The sequence below is a fragment of the Rattus norvegicus genome, chromosome 9 (genome assembly GCF_021556685.1).
Source record: "Rattus norvegicus strain SHRSP/BbbUtx chromosome 9, alternate assembly SHRSP_T2T, whole genome shotgun sequence".
Taxonomy (NCBI): domain Eukaryota; kingdom Metazoa; phylum Chordata; class Mammalia; order Rodentia; family Muridae; genus Rattus; species Rattus norvegicus.
This window is the reverse complement of record NC_141542.1, coordinates 52,234,288-52,249,700: the sequence shown is the minus strand read 5'-3', so window position 1 is coordinate 52,249,700 and position 15,413 is coordinate 52,234,288. Positions and strand designations below refer to the sequence as shown.

The 15,413-nt window shown below is 48.4% G+C and overlaps 1 protein-coding gene across 1 annotated transcript in view; it reads right to left on the bottom strand.

Annotated features, from left to right (window-relative positions):
• Nucleotides 1–15,413, bottom strand: part of Plekhb2 (pleckstrin homology domain containing B2) — a 32,648-nt gene that overhangs the window by 11,129 nt on the left and 6,106 nt on the right. Inside the window, exons 2-6 of the mRNA NM_001106899.1 lie at nucleotides 7,332–7,376; nucleotides 5,892–6,044; nucleotides 5,241–5,343; nucleotides 2,053–2,092; nucleotides 658–747 (exon numbers count right to left, since the gene is read on the bottom strand). Coding sequence (NP_001100369.1) covers nucleotides 658–747; nucleotides 2,053–2,092; nucleotides 5,241–5,343; nucleotides 5,892–6,044; nucleotides 7,332–7,368 — 423 coding nt within the window. The 5' untranslated portion in view covers nucleotides 7,369–7,376. The remainder of the gene's footprint in view (nucleotides 1–657; nucleotides 748–2,052; nucleotides 2,093–5,240; nucleotides 5,344–5,891; nucleotides 6,045–7,331; nucleotides 7,377–15,413) is intronic.

Below are 15,413 nucleotides of genomic sequence, written 5' to 3'. Positions count from 1 at the left end.
AGGCACTACATGCACGCATGCATGCATACGCACGCGCACACACACACACGTGTACACACGCACGTGCACAGGCACACTAATATATACATATATTAATGTTAATATATATGTAAATATGTGTATATATCTTAATTAATAAATTTATAAACAGTGGGTGAAATAGCTCAGTGGTAAAGAACTTGCCTAGCATATGTGAAGCCTTGAGTTCAATCTCTCAATAACAAATGACACACACACACACACTAGGTTTTTTGTTTATTTTGAGACAGACTTTCAAGAGTGAGCTGGCCTCCTGAGTAGCCAAGAAGGATCTTGATCTCCTAATTGCCCTGCCCCTACTTTCCAAGCACTGAGAGTTGTGTGTCCCCACCCCCAGTTTATGCCGTGCTGGGGACCACAACCTCCAGCTCGCTAGGCTTAGCAAATGCTCCATCAACTGGGCCACAACACCAGCTCCAAGAGTTGCTTTACGCCATCTGAGCAAAGAGGAATACTTTGTGATAAAGGGGGAAGAATTAGTGTGTTTCTTATTTCCCTGAGACTGACTTAAGATTAAGATCAAAACTGCAACCAAAAACAGAAGAAAGCAGAAATGGAAAAGCAGCAGAGAGTCCCCACCATCCCCCATTTGTATGCTCTCTGCTCAGACCTCCCTACCTCAGGGGTCGGTGTAGCATAGGCTGCGTAGGGAGGCGGCGACGCGGCCACTGCAGTCTCTTCAGACAGGATTGCGGAGCCAACATAAGCCTGTGTGAGACAAGAGAGCTAAGATCACGAAGGGCCGCTCCTGCTGGTCCAGGGGCAACCTACAGCCGACTAAAGCACCCTCTGAGTTTAGCAGCCAATCCTGGCTCAGCCCCAAGCCAGAGAGGAGCACTCCAGGCGCAGGAGGGTATGTGGAGGCCCTGCTGCCAATGCCTCATAGAGCAAACGTTACTACCCTTATCAGTCCATCTGGTCACAAACAGATATGTACCAGGAACATGATCTTCTGAAATTCAAAATACCCCAGTGAAAAGGGGAAGAAAAAAAACTCAAAAAAATCCACACGCATAATTGCACTGGGTTTTTGCTAACTGCGTGGATCGTTGATACTAATTTCCATGGCTGTTCGTGAAAGAAAGGAGTATAGACTGAGCTCTGAGGAAAAGTATCTCTGGCCAACAAAGGCCGTGGACCCTGAGCTTTTGACTTCCCACCGGTACAAATTCTTCTCTAAGCCTTATCTGCTTTTCTATTTTTTTCTATAAATATATTGGAAAAAATAGAACTCCACCTAAGAATGAAAATGCTGACCACAAAGGTCTCGGGCACCAAGAGGCACTGCCAGGGATACAACGAGATTTATGGTTTCTCTATCTCCTGTGGTCAAAATTAGTATTAGGGCCACCAACAGGGACAAGAAAGGTCTTGGGTTTTTGAGGCTGCGATCTGTTTGTTTGTTTGGTTGGTTGGTTGGTTGGAACTGCCACTCCTGGCCGAGGAGGGTGTCCTCTTAGTCACTCTCTCATACTCTGACAAAATAACCTGATGGAAGCTCGGCAAGAGCTTTGTTCTGGTTTATAATTCTAGAGGGACACAGTCCATCACGGTGGGGATGGCGCGTGGCGGCAGGCAGAGGAGGCATGGCAGCAACCAGGGAGGCAAGGTAGAAGGAACAGGATGGAGCTGGTCACATTGCATCCAGGATCAACACTGAATAGAAGTCAAATCGGGCTCAAGACAAAACCTCAGTGACCCCTGGTGAAGTACTGTCTTCCGTGAGGTTCCGCCTACAGGTTCTGTAACTTGCAAACTACTCCACCAGCTGTGAACCAGGCACTCAAGCAAGGGAGCCTACGGGGCTGTTTCCTATCAGACCACAACAAGGGCTTCTTACTAAAACTGGCGTGATCACTGTCAACACGAGGCACCCTGCACTGCTCTGCTCAGGAATCTGTGTGGACAGGAAAGCCACCCCCTTTCCATTTCCCCCTCCTGCCTCCTGCTCTCCAGTTTGCTACACAGACCCAGGATGTACAAACAGGGCTGGAACAACCATGAGCAACTTACTGTGTTTGTTCTGGAATCCTGCAGTGTAAACTTCCATGCCCTGGAGAAAGTGAAAAACAGGGTACTCTGAGGTAATCCAACATTCCAGTGATTCTTAAATTCAGACAAGCCTCAGCATTCCCTGAAAGGCTTCTGTATAAAGAGAGACAGCTAGTCCCTAATCCCAGCACTTGGGAGGCTTAAACAAGAGGACTATCAACCTGTGTGGTGGATTAAGACCCTGTCTCAGACCACCCCACCCATACCAAATAAACAAAATAAAATGAAACTTCAGGCCTTACCCTAAGACCACCAAATCATCTCTTGCTCAGGACACTGACTTAGAAAACATGTATATTTAGAGAACTGTCTTACAGTAGATACGATCTAAAACATAATACATACAGTTTGGTATTTTTATCTTTAATAAATGTAAATAAATGTGGTCAGGCAGTGGAAGTACATGCCTTTAATCCAGGACTCGGAAGGCAGAGGCAGGCAAATCTCTAAGTTTGCGGTTAGCCTGGTCTATAGAGCAAGATGCAGGACAGCCAGGGTTACACAGAGAAACCCTGTCATGGAAAAGAAAAAGTGCAATGTTCTGTAAGTTGTCCCATCAGCAGCCAACACTGGCTTGAAATCTACTACGTAGTCCAGGCTAACCCCAAATACAAGATCCTCCCACCCCAGCCCACCGAGCGTGGGGATTCAGGGACACGCCAATACACTCAATCCCTGCTTCCCTCTTCATGGCTTCACCATGTTCCCATGATACGAAGAGATTCTGATTGCCAAGCTGCCTTAGAATTACTACTGCTGTGATACAACACCAAGAGCAAAAGCACCTTGGGAAACACTTCCATATTCAGTATGCAAAGCAGGCGGGGTAGAAACTCAGGCAGAGCAGGAACCTGGAGGCAGGAGCTGTTGCAGAGGCCATGGAGGGATGCTGCTTACTGGCTTGCTCTCCATGGCTTGCTCAGCCTGCCTTCTTACAGATTCCAGGACCACCAGCCCAGGGATGGCCTCACCCACAATGAGTTGGGACCTCCAACATAAATCACTGATTAAGAAAGTGCCCTACAGGCTTGCATGCGGCCCAGTCTTAGGGAGACACTTTCTCCATTGAGGCTCTCACCTCTCTAGTATCAAGCTTGTGTCAAGTTGGCAACATTTTAACCATTGAAAAGACTGGTCCATGCTGTTCTGTGCCCCTTTTGTCTTTGAACTCGTGACCCTCCCACCTCTAAGCTCAAATGCTGGAATGAGAGGTGCTCCCCAATATGGCCTGTTTTCCCTGTACACTTCTTTATGATGGTTCCCAATAAACCGTTCAGCCAAAGGATTCATCCATCTCGTTAGACAGACAGACAGACATTCCCTTTCTCTTCATTGATGGTTGCAGAAGACAATCCAGGTTCATTTCCCATCCTTTCCGCAGAGGTCTCTGTTACTGTGGACTGAACTCTGTGCCTTCAAGAGACACACTGAGGTTAGGGTCCTCCTCACGGCTAAGTGTGGCTCACCAAGAAATGGGGTCTTTGCACGTGAAATCAAACGAAAATGGGGTCAAACTGTAAGGTCCTCAGTCCGGCATGCCTGGTATGGGCAAGATGAGAAGAGGCAAGCAAGATTCCCACAGACCCAGGGAGTGGCCCGCTGAGGAGCTGATCTTACTTCTGACTAACAGGGCCCAGAGGCTCCCGCTCTGGCTTTAGTTACCCAGTCTGTGGTACCAGAACGGACTTAGACACTGGGTCTCCGATATTCAATGTTGTCTTTTTTTTTTTTAAGATTTATTTATTTTATGTATGTGAGTACACTGCAGCTGTCTTCAGACACACCAGAAGAGGGCATCGGACCCCATTGCAGATGGTTGTGAACCATCATGTGGTTGCTGGGATTTGAACTCAGGACCTCTGGGAAAGCAGTCCGTGCTCTTAACCACTGAGCCATCTCTCCAGCCGGAGGACTAACATTTGATATCTAGACACTTATCAGTTAGATTGCCACCATTTGTAGCTCCAGTTCCAGGGGACTTTGACACTGGCTCTTGGCCTCTGAAGAGACCTGCATATGTGCATTCGTGAGTGCACACACACACACACACACACACACACACACACACATACACCACACTTTAATCTTAATAAAAATTAAAAAATAAATCCTAAAAGAGCTTTTTAAACATTGTGGCACATGCCTTTAATACCAACAATAGGGATACAGAGATAATGAATCTCTGCTGAGTTTGAAGTCTCCATAGTGAGTTCCAGGCCAACTAGGGCTACACAATGATCTCTCTCTCTCTCTCTCTCTCTCTCTCTCTCTCTCTCTCTCTCTCTCTCTGTGTGTGTGTGTGTGTGTGTGTGTGTGTGTTTTAGAGGCTTAGTCTATTATCATCTTGACCAGGAACATGGTGGCATGCAGGCAGGCACTGGAAAGCAGCTAAGACCGCCATCTCAGTCCATAGGCAGAGAGACTCTGTGCTTGGCATGTGCTTTTGAGACCTCAAAGCTCACCCCCAGTGACACATTTGTCCAACAAAGCCATACCTCCTAATCCTTTTCAAATAGTGCCACACACCCTAAGGACTAAACATATATATTCAAATATATGAGCTTATGGGACCCGTTCTTTTTCAAACCCACCACACTGATTGAACAGAAGGGACAGAAATCAGAATCTAGGGGACTTGGGAGATGGCTCAGTGGGTAAAAGCATTGACTAAGAAAACACGAGGATCTGAGTTTGAATCCCCAGAACTCATGTAAAAGGAAATTCCGATGTGGAGCACTAGGCTATATAATCCCGTGCTCTTATGGAGATATGAAGAGTAAAGACAGAAGAATCCCTGGGACGGCTGGGAAAATGGGATGAAAAGTCAGTAAGACCCTGTCTCAAACACAAGATTCAAGGCAAGGACCAAGGCAAATACTGCCTTCTGACCTCCACCCTTGCCACGGCACATGTGTTCCTTTACATGTACACACACACACATACACACACACACACATACACACACACACACACACACACACACACACACAAACACAAACACACGTCCAAGAAAAGCCCCTGCTGCATTTCTCCCGGAGCCACAGCCTGGAGGGAGACTCTCTCCTCTGACTCTCTTACCCTGTTAACAAAAGGAAATTAGAGCAGGGAAACAGTCTGTCAATTAAACACATAATGAGATCGGCACTCACAGGCAATCGTCTGTGCTCTCTGCACAGAGACTGATGGTCTTCCCGTCTCGGCAGACGATCTGCAGCAGACAGTCTCTGGGCTTCCCATCTGGAGGCTGGATGTCTGGGAGAAACGAGCAGAATGGAGAACTAGTCCTTAGCTTGGCTTTCTGTCTGTTTTTGTTTTGTTTTGCTTCCTTATGCATTCTTAGACCTAACAGCCCAGAGAAGTGAGTGTACGTCACTGCATGGGAGACAGCCTGGGGCCTAACTCAGAGGCAAAGGGATCAACCGCTGGCTGCAAAGGAAGATGCCATTTGCTCCCTGTAAAATGAGTGCAGGATAGGACGGCGAGCCCCGGCATCCACTGTGCTGCATCCTGCTTCCAAGAAGCTGACAAGACACATTGCAGCGTCTAAATCAGAAAGTCAGCATGACCTAAGAGGGGTCTCACCTTTCTTGGGGTGGCTAGCAGTCTGGTTCCTTCTCCCTGGATGAAGTGATGCAGGTTGGGCCTAACTCCAGTGTACGTGGGGTGGGATCTATCTATCATAATGTTTAGGATGTGAATGCCCAAGCCCCACTGTGGCTGCCCTGCCTGGACAGAGTCCAGTTTGACAGTGAAGCAGATGCATTAAGGAAGGTAGGGTGTCGGTCTTGGGCACAGCTTACCCCGACACTCATGCCCCGTGCGGATATTGATGCAGTCCACGGGCATGTGGACCTTATCCTCTATGCTCTGCCGAGTCTGGTCATCGTAGTAGATCAGGTGACCGTCTGACCACAGGTCAAACCAATTCTTCTTCCAGCGTTTCAGAATAGTGCCTAGGGGCAAACAGAGAGAGTTGGCTTTGGGTTAGAACAAGGGCTGTGTGTGTGTGTGTGTGTGTGTGTGTGTGTCCAGTGTGCAGTAGGCACAGAAGAAACCATCCACCATCCACCATCCACCATCCACCCACACAGAATCAATGGAAGCAATCCACCCGAGCTGGCCGTGGAAATGGACATGGCCTGGCCACTCCCACTTTAACAGTATGGCCACTGGAAGGCTGCCAACGAAGACTATACCCCTTCAAGGGAGCATGGAGGAAGAAGGGAAGGAACCCATGTTAAAACCAAAGGGTGGAGAAGAGGCCTGCTGTCTGGAAACAATATAGCCACAGTACTCATGAGCTCTCCAGCTGTGGATACCTGCACGAGGCCCACACAAGATTGGGCCTTGCAGGCTGGAGAGACGGCTCAGTCGGTTAAGAGCACTGATTGCTCTCCCAGAGGTCCTGAGTTCAATTCCCAGCAACCACATGGTGGCTTACAACCATCTGTAATGGGATCTGATGCCCTCTTCTGGTGTGTCTGAAGACAGCAACAATGTACTTATATATAATAAATCTTTAAAAAAAATGGGCCTCACAACATTCCATCAGAATGGGGAAAATATACATAAAACAATACTGACAATGATAACTTAAAAACAATCTCACCTTCCAGACCTGACTGTGCCTAAGGAGAAAACCAGAAGAGTCCTGGCAAAGGACTTGTCCTCGAGTCTGAGCAAGGCAGCCCTATCATCCCTATCCACAGGAGGTTGGAGGCATAAAACTCAAGAGAAAGTAGCCCTCAAGTCTAGGGCCACCCTCTGGGATGGCAGGTAAGGCCAGGATTATTCTGGGTAAGACTACCCACAGACCTAGGGAGCGAGCGATCCAGGTGGGGGAGAAGTACCCGGCTCTCCCTGCCTACCAGCTTGGTATTCATTCAAGTGGCAGTCTAGGACACGACAGCTGGTTTACAGTAGCCATGTCTAGGAGACTGGACCTCAAGCCCAAGAACCGAGTTTCCTCCGGAGACAAAGATTTGCTAATCTCCTGCACCCAACCAAGGCAGGTCTCTGTACTGATCCTTCTCGGGTCCCAGACAGGGCAGGTCATTTCCCACACAGCCACATCAAGCCAACCATTACTGATAAAGCACAAAAGGAGGGGACCCTCCTTGCTTCCTAGTTTCTATCAGTTCCGTGTTTTTACAAAGACCGCCACAGAGCTCTAATGATTCCCAGAGGCACTGCACAGCGAGGGCACTAACTAGAGGTGACGGTCAAATGTTTCTACTCACTCTGTCGAAGTAACCATCCACTCTTCACGAACGCCATCTCTTCAGCTGCAGGAGAGAGAACACACAGGTTCAGGAAAAGAACGGTTCGTCTGGCTCGTTTCACTCCCCACGCCCATCCCACCCCGTGTGAGCTGAGGAGCACCCCAAAGACTCGTGACCTCACACTACTTGACATTCATCAAATGCCACCTCCGTGGGTCTATACCACCCACCCTTCCTCCAACCTCCTGAGTCCCAGCAGGTGAGGGGCAGCTCCAGAAATACTGACACTCAGCTCTGTTAAGGACTTGAGGCTTCTCACAACACACCCAAGTGTCCTAGAGACCTGGCGTCCAGCCACCTCAGCCTAACTCTTACATGATCTACAGACTAACATGTCTGGTCATATATTACTGGTATCAGATGGGTAGCTAGTTCAAGGCAGAAAATCTTGGGTCTTCAAGGAAAACACCGACAGACTTAATTCCATAAAAACAGACTAGAGAGATGGTCCGGCACTTCCTGTTCTCCCAGAGGACCCCGTTGTTGTTCCCAGCACATATAGGGCAGTTTACAACCACCTGGAACTCCAGTTTCAGGGGATCTGACCCCCTCTTCTCTCCTCCTCAGCCACTACATGCACATGGTACACTTAAAATACACACAGACAAAACACCCATACAGATAAAATGAAAATAAAAACTAAAGACCGCCTTGGGCCAGTGAGGTTGCTTAACAGGTAAAGGCATCTACCGGTAAGGTAAGGACCACATGAGTTTAATTCCTAGGACCCACGTGTCAGAGGAAAACTGACTCCCACAAGTAATCTCTGACCTCCACATGTTCACTGTAGCACAAATCTGTCCCTCCACAGGAATAATAAACAGAACTCTAAAAATAAAGGACTTCCGTGTGGGGGTGGGGTGTCAGAAGACTAATGACTAATTACAAACAGCAATGATTGTCACACACACACTCACACACACACACTCACACACACACAAACACACACATGCACACACTCACACACATGCACTCACACACACATGCACACTCACACACACAAGCACACACACACAAACACACTCACACACACACATGCACTCACACACACATGCACACACTCACACACACAAGCACACACTCACACACACACACACACACACACACACAAACACAGCCATAAAACAAACATGAATAAACTCATAAGATACTCAGTTTGGGTCAAGAAGATGGCTCTGCAGGTAAAGGGGCCTGCAGCAAAGTCTGAAGTCAAGAGTATAATCTCTGAGACACAGGGTGGAAAGAGAAAACTGACTCCCTCAGGTTGTCCTCTGACCTTGGCATGCATGTTAAGGCGTGGATGCGCACATACACAATCAATCACCAATCATCAATAATCTATAAACTAAAATTTAAAGTAGATATAAAGACTGAAGAAGATAACTGGTCTCTTTTCAACTCAGAGGACAAAATTCAAACGTGGCGTTAACAGTTGTACCCATCAGCCTGGCAACCCCACTGTCTAGCCAGGAGGAAGAAGTGTTGCGGTGTAGAAGGCCTGGCAGGAAAAAGATTCAGAGAAGACACACCAAGTCCCTCTCTTCGGCTGTCAGACTGTGAAACAAGACATCATGGGGAATTGAGATTTCCCTGGGGATCTCATTTCGGAAGGCAAAGGCTAAAGCCCGGTGTAGTCAGAGGGGGACTATTCTGGAAAGAGGATCTCCACGGTCTGACAGCTTGTCAGACCGCCCTGCAGGGAGACTGGGTCAGTGCTGGGTGAGACCACTCTTTGACCAGGCCTGGACAGTTATTCACATGTCTGGACCACTCCTTAAACCTAAACTTCATGTCGGGACCCAGAAGACAGACCGGTGGGAGTCAGGGCTGTTACTGGATCTCTTCATCTCTCTTTCTCAACGAAGGCACACGATCACAAACTGAATCCAGAAAAATCATCCTCCACCAGCAGACATATCCACAGCTGCTGGTTGCCATCTTGAGATGGGGGGGGGGCAGCCCCACAGCAGCTGTGCTTACCAACTGGGCTAATCCCGAAACCCATCTGTGATGTGGTTAATCCCAACAGTCAATCAGCTTGACGGGGCCTAGAATCACCTGGCTGAAGACCTCTGGGAGTATCTGAGAGAATTTGCAGATTAGATTAACTAAAGAGGGACGGCCCACCCTACATGCGGGCAGAGTGGTCCACAGGCTGGGGTGGCAGAATGAGTAGGAAAGTGAGTGGAGCACCATCATGATGGGCTGTATCCCCCAAACTGGAAGCCAAAATCAGCCTTTCCTCCCTTAAGCTGCTTCTCAGCAGGTACTTGGTCCACAGCAGCACGAAAAGCTAACACATCACTCTAATCTCGGGCCTTCTCCTAAGCAAAGCCAGAGGTTTGTATTTTAAACTAGTTGAATGAGGTTCCAGACACTAAGAGTTTGAAACAGTCTCCCAGTAGAGCAAGAGCTCCCAACAGTTAGTTACTAAACAAAATCAGTAACTAGTCTCCAGTTTCATCCTAGTCACAAACGTGGGATGGTGGACCTTTCCAGGGAACTCAGTAAGGTGGAGCAGGTCTGAATCCCCGGAAACTCGGGTACACACCTAAGAGGTAGACAGCTCTCTGCTCCTGCCAGATTCCCAGCCTGGAACACGTGCCACACTTCCCACAGAAGGAAACACGACACAGGTCACATCGGCAGAACACAGTTCTCCATGCTGGTGGGCTACCTGAAGGGTTTAGCCAATTACTTCCCTTCTCAGGCATTCCTCCCTGCAAAAGGTATTTAATCTCTGGTCCACCTTGAGAAGTGGGTACGCATTCATTTTCCACCATGAACAACCCATAACCAGTTTGGAACAAGGACTGTTCATGCACCACCACGGGGAGCATGGAGAAGGCCTTCGCCTACAGAGGCGAAGCTTAAGTCTCCCGTAGAAGGTCTCTCTGCTTCCAGACAACTGCAGCTACCTTCGCCAGTGAGCGAGGCCAGAGCTCCCAGCCCTGACCTGGTCTCTCGAGGACTCATGGACCCCTGACACTTCATTCCCGACTTCTCGGTGCCATTTTTCTAGTAGTGATTAGATGCCCGGGAATCAGGGAATACCAGCTTAATCCCCCCCACACACACAGCTCCCACCCCTAGAACAGTGTCTCTGAGCTTCCTTGAAGCGGCAGTGTGTTTCTCCTCCCCAATGGCTAGCAGAACTGGACCCACAACTAGAGACAAGATTAGTTTGTGTCATCTACCTTCTAGGTATGTGTGTCTTCACACCAAAGGACCACTCACTGAGTAGACTCCAGATTCAAGACAGAGTTAGGCAGAAGTTTACGCATCTAAAGACATGGGACCATGTCTAATACATGCGTTGTGTCCAAGGTGTTACAGAAAAAGGAAGCTGGGATCCCTGGCCAAGGAGAGGGCCCAGCAGGATTTGCCATGTCGGCCTGAGGACCAGAGTCTGGATTCCTGACAACCATATCAATACCATTTGGGCACGGTGGTTCACGGTAATCCGAGTGAGGGAGGCGGAACTAGGATCTCTAGAGTAAGCTGACTAGCTAGTCAGACTGGCAGGCTCTGGTTCAGGTAAGAGAGACAGCCGCAATATAGAAGATGAAGAGACATCAAGAAGATACCCTATGTCACACACACACACACACACACATCTGCAGAAATGTATGCCGACACCACACACACACACACACACACAATTGAAAAATCAATGGGGGGTTGTGGGGAGGAAGACTTCGCTTTAGACTCAAGCAGCTTCTGATCTGGGAACATCCCGTCAACTTCAGTTGAATGCAGAAAATTCCCACTGTCTTTAATGCCAGTGTCTCCTAAAAGGACCAGATGCTTCTTGTGAGTGAGTTGGCTATAACTAAGAGATCTTACTGTTAAAATACAAAGCTGGAGCCAGCCAGATGACCTAGTGGTTAAAGACACTGACCGCTAAGCCTGAGGATCTGAGTTCAAGGCCGGGGACCTATATGATGGAAGGGAAGAACCAGCTCTCACTGATTGTCCTCTGACCTCTGTACATGCACGTGCACACATGCATACACATACACACACTGTGGCACACAGGTGTACATACACACTGGCACATACTGTGGCACACACAGGTGTGTATACAAACACATGCTGTGGCACACAGGTGTACACACACACACACACACACACACACACACACTCACTAGAATAGGGCTGGAGAGATGGCTCAGCAGTTAAGAGCCTGTGCTACTCTTGCAGAGGACCTCTGCTTGATTCCCAGTACCAGAGTGGGTAGTGATACAGGACTATAATCCCAGTGAAGGCAGAAGCAAGACTGAAAGTCGAACCCGTGAGGGCTGGATGGTGCTCGACCAGAAAATGCATCTTAGTTTGCTTTCTGCTGCTGTGATAAAACACTGACCAAAAGCGACTTGGTGAGGAGGCGCCTTATTTGGCTTACACATCTGGGTTGTAGTCCAGTGAAGGAAGCCAAGGCAAGGAGGCAAAAACTGAAGCAGAAGTCACATGCAAATGCTTCTTGTACTTGTACTGCCTGCTTTCTTACATAACCCAGGAGCCCACACAGTGAGCCGGGCCCCCCATAGCAACCATAAGCAAGACAATGACTTGTCTAGGGGCCTCTCTGATGAAAGCAATGTGTTGACAGGGACGCATGTTGAATTTACTACTTACAATGTTAGGTTTGCATGTTAAGACAAAAGGCGGCACACCACCAAAAGGACCAGACTTCTGTCAGACTTCTGATGGAGGGCACGGGTGGGAGTTCTGGAACTGGAAAAGCTAGGAGCAGGCTTGAAGGCAACTTGAACTTGAGTTGCTAAGGAAACAGCCCTGGGGATCTGACCCTTGCATTCACAAGCTAAGGGCTCGTCAGGCAGGCTCTTACTCACACAGTGTCTACAGCAAGGTCAGAAGAAGCCCTGTCAATGGGAGCACCCTGTGACACCCTACAGCTCTCCCCGGGTCAGGGAGGACAGTTGGCCACAGGGCATCTTCCGGAGACAGTGAAACTGGGGTGTGAGGCCATGTGACTCGGTGGAGAAGGAAGTAAACTGTGTGTCTGTCTCCTGGGCAGCGGCCCTGGTAACACCACACAGTCACCGTCTCCAGGTTCCTATCAGCAGCACCCTGCCCTGGTCTCTGGCAGCATGTGGTACAGACCAGGCCCTCCGCCCCAGAGAAAACAACTTAATGTGCACACAGGGCGGCCCTTAGTAAACAGTTACACACTGCCTGGCTCCCCAGCCACATCCTGAACGCCACTGCTGACCACAAAGCTTTGAGATCAAACAAGGGTATCTGGAGAAATGGAATTTCCCCGGAGTCTCATGCTGGTTCTGCCACAGGGGAGATGAGTCACCGGGAAGAGAATCCACTCAGGTCTGGCTTGTCAGACCACCCTGCGGGACGGTCTGGGGCTCAACCAATGATGAGCCAGTGGCGCAGGCCTTGACCAGACCGGCTGAGCTATGCATGCTTCCTAACCTTCTAGTTAACTCTGAACTGCGGGACAGGAGAAATGGCTCAGCTGTTGAGAGCAGAGTGCAGGTTCGTCCCTCAGCAGCCATCCAATCACAGGACACCCGACACCCTATTTCGCCTTCTGAAGGCACTGTATGCATGTAGTGTACAGACGCACACAAAACACCCCATGTGTAAAGTAAAGGTAAGTAAATATAAAAATAAATAAATCTAAACCTCACACCAGGCCCTAAAAGGTAGACATGAGGGGAGGGGCATGGTCTGCCTAACTGGTCTATGGAGGACATGTGCTGTCACAGCCCAGACTCCTGCCATATAGAGCAGCATCATTGCCGACAAAGAAATAACACACGTTGAATCCCCAAAACAGAAAACAGAATGTTCCAAACATCCAGAGCTCTGGGAGGGATATAGGGTTGGGATATAGTTCAGTGGCCGAGCATTTGCCTGGAACATGTGAGGCCTGCGGTTCATCCCCCAGAAGGAGAGGGAAGCAGGAAGAGAAAGGGAAGAGGGAGGGAAGAGGGAGGGAGGGAGGGAAGGGGAAGGGAGTGGAAAGGGAAGGGAGGGGAAGGGGAAGGGGAAGAAGAGGAGGTAGAGGTAGTGGTGTTATCTTTTTTTCAGAAAGAAACAGGAGAGGCTGGAAACATGCTTAAAGCACTTGCAGCCAAGCTCGGTGACCTGAATTCAACCCCCATTCCCAGGATCTAAAAATGGTGGAGGGCGAGAACCACTCCGTCCAGCTGCGATCTGGTTTCTGTGTACACACGTGTATGCCTGTGCACATTCGATACATAAAAACATTTAAATGATTGAATTTTAAAACAATTTCTTTTGGTTTTTTCAAGACAGGGTTTCTTCCTTTTTATTTCTATATACATGTGCCTGTATGCCACATGTGTGCAAATGTTTGAGAAGCCCAGAAAAGTACTGCAGGTCCCCTGGAACTGAAGTTACAGGTGGCAGTGAGCTGCCCAGTGTGGATGCTGGGAACCAAACTCAGGTCTTCTGAAAGAACAGCTCTGTGCTCTGCCCCTAATTAAATAAAAATTTAAAAAACAATTATTTTTGGAGGAAGGTTGAGACGGGGTTTTGTGTGTGTGTGTCTGCGTGCGCGCGCATGTGTGTGTGTGTGTGTGTGTGTGTGTGTGTGTGTGTGTAGCCAGGGTTGTCCTGTAAGTTGCTCTATAGACCAGAATCAGGCTGGCCTCAAACTCAGAAATTCACCTCCTTCTGCCTCCTGAGTGCTGGGGTTAAAGGCATGTTGTGCCACACTGCCTCACTTAAATAGAAATTTTAGGAGGAAAAAAAAAAAAAAGATTCAGCTGGAAACAAAGGTTACATAACGGGGTTGGGGATTTAGCTCAGTGGTAGAGCACTTGCCTAGCAAGCACAAGGCTCTGGGTTTGGTCCCCAGCTCCGAAAAAAAGAAAAGAAAAAAAAAAGTTACATAACTTTCCACATCAATAAGTAATAAATAAATAAATATCCTGCTTATATGGTTGTGGAAAACCCACTGAGAAAGAACAAAGAAGGAGCCGTGAGATAAATGTTCCTCGGAATAACATGCTTCTAGATTCCTTAGAACTTTTAAAAGATCCTTGGGGCTGAAGGGAGGCATGGCAGTTGGGAGTACACACAGTCTTGCAGAGTTCACTTCCTAGCGACCATGGTGGCCTGCTCACAACCGCTTCAGTTCCAGGGGATCCTATACCCTCTTCTGGATCCATGGGCTCTGCACACATGTGCATGCGTGTTGTTGGTTGTTGTTGTTGCTGTTGTTAAGCTACTCTGACTGGTTGAGCCTGGTGGCGTGTGCCTCAATCCCAGGGTCCTACCACTCACAGACAGGTGGATCTCTAAGTTCCAGGATTACTTTATCTACATAGTGAATTCTGGGCCAGGCAGGGCTGTGCAGGGGGACACTTTCACAAAAATAAATAAATCCTCAGTAAAACCGATGACTGGAACCTTGATGAACAGAGGAAAAAATGGAAACCGAGGAGTCGCACAAAGGAGCAGCAAGACATCTTCATCAACGATGCCAGAAGCTGGGGCTGGAGAGGTGGCTCAGAGGTTAAGAACACTGGCTGCTCTTCCAGAGGACCCAGGTTTGATTCCCACCACCCACATGGCAGCTGTGTGTCTGTAACTGATTCCCAAAGGATCTGATACCTTCTCTGGGCTCTGCACAGACATCCTAAGCACCCATACACATAAAAATAAAGAATAAAAAATTGGAATCTTTTTAAATACAGTGCTAGGAATTATGGGGCAATGAAGCTTCACTGTGATGAGGGAAATAGATTCTGAGCCCAAATGTCATAACCACTATTATCCAAAAAGTAGAAGACATAGACATGTGTGTCTTCCAAGGACCTTGCGTCCCTAATCTAACAAAGATGAAGGGGCTCTAACCAGCTCCAGTGTGGTGGGCATGGCCCTTCTCCCCATTGCCTCTGCCTTGCTAAAAACTGTTAGATTATATTCCTAAGGCTAGCCCTCAACGTCTGTTCCCTTATTGGTCCACTTCCTCCTCCTGAGGCTCAACTGACTTCCAAGGTCCAGCTATTAAAGCACTGAAGTCCAGCA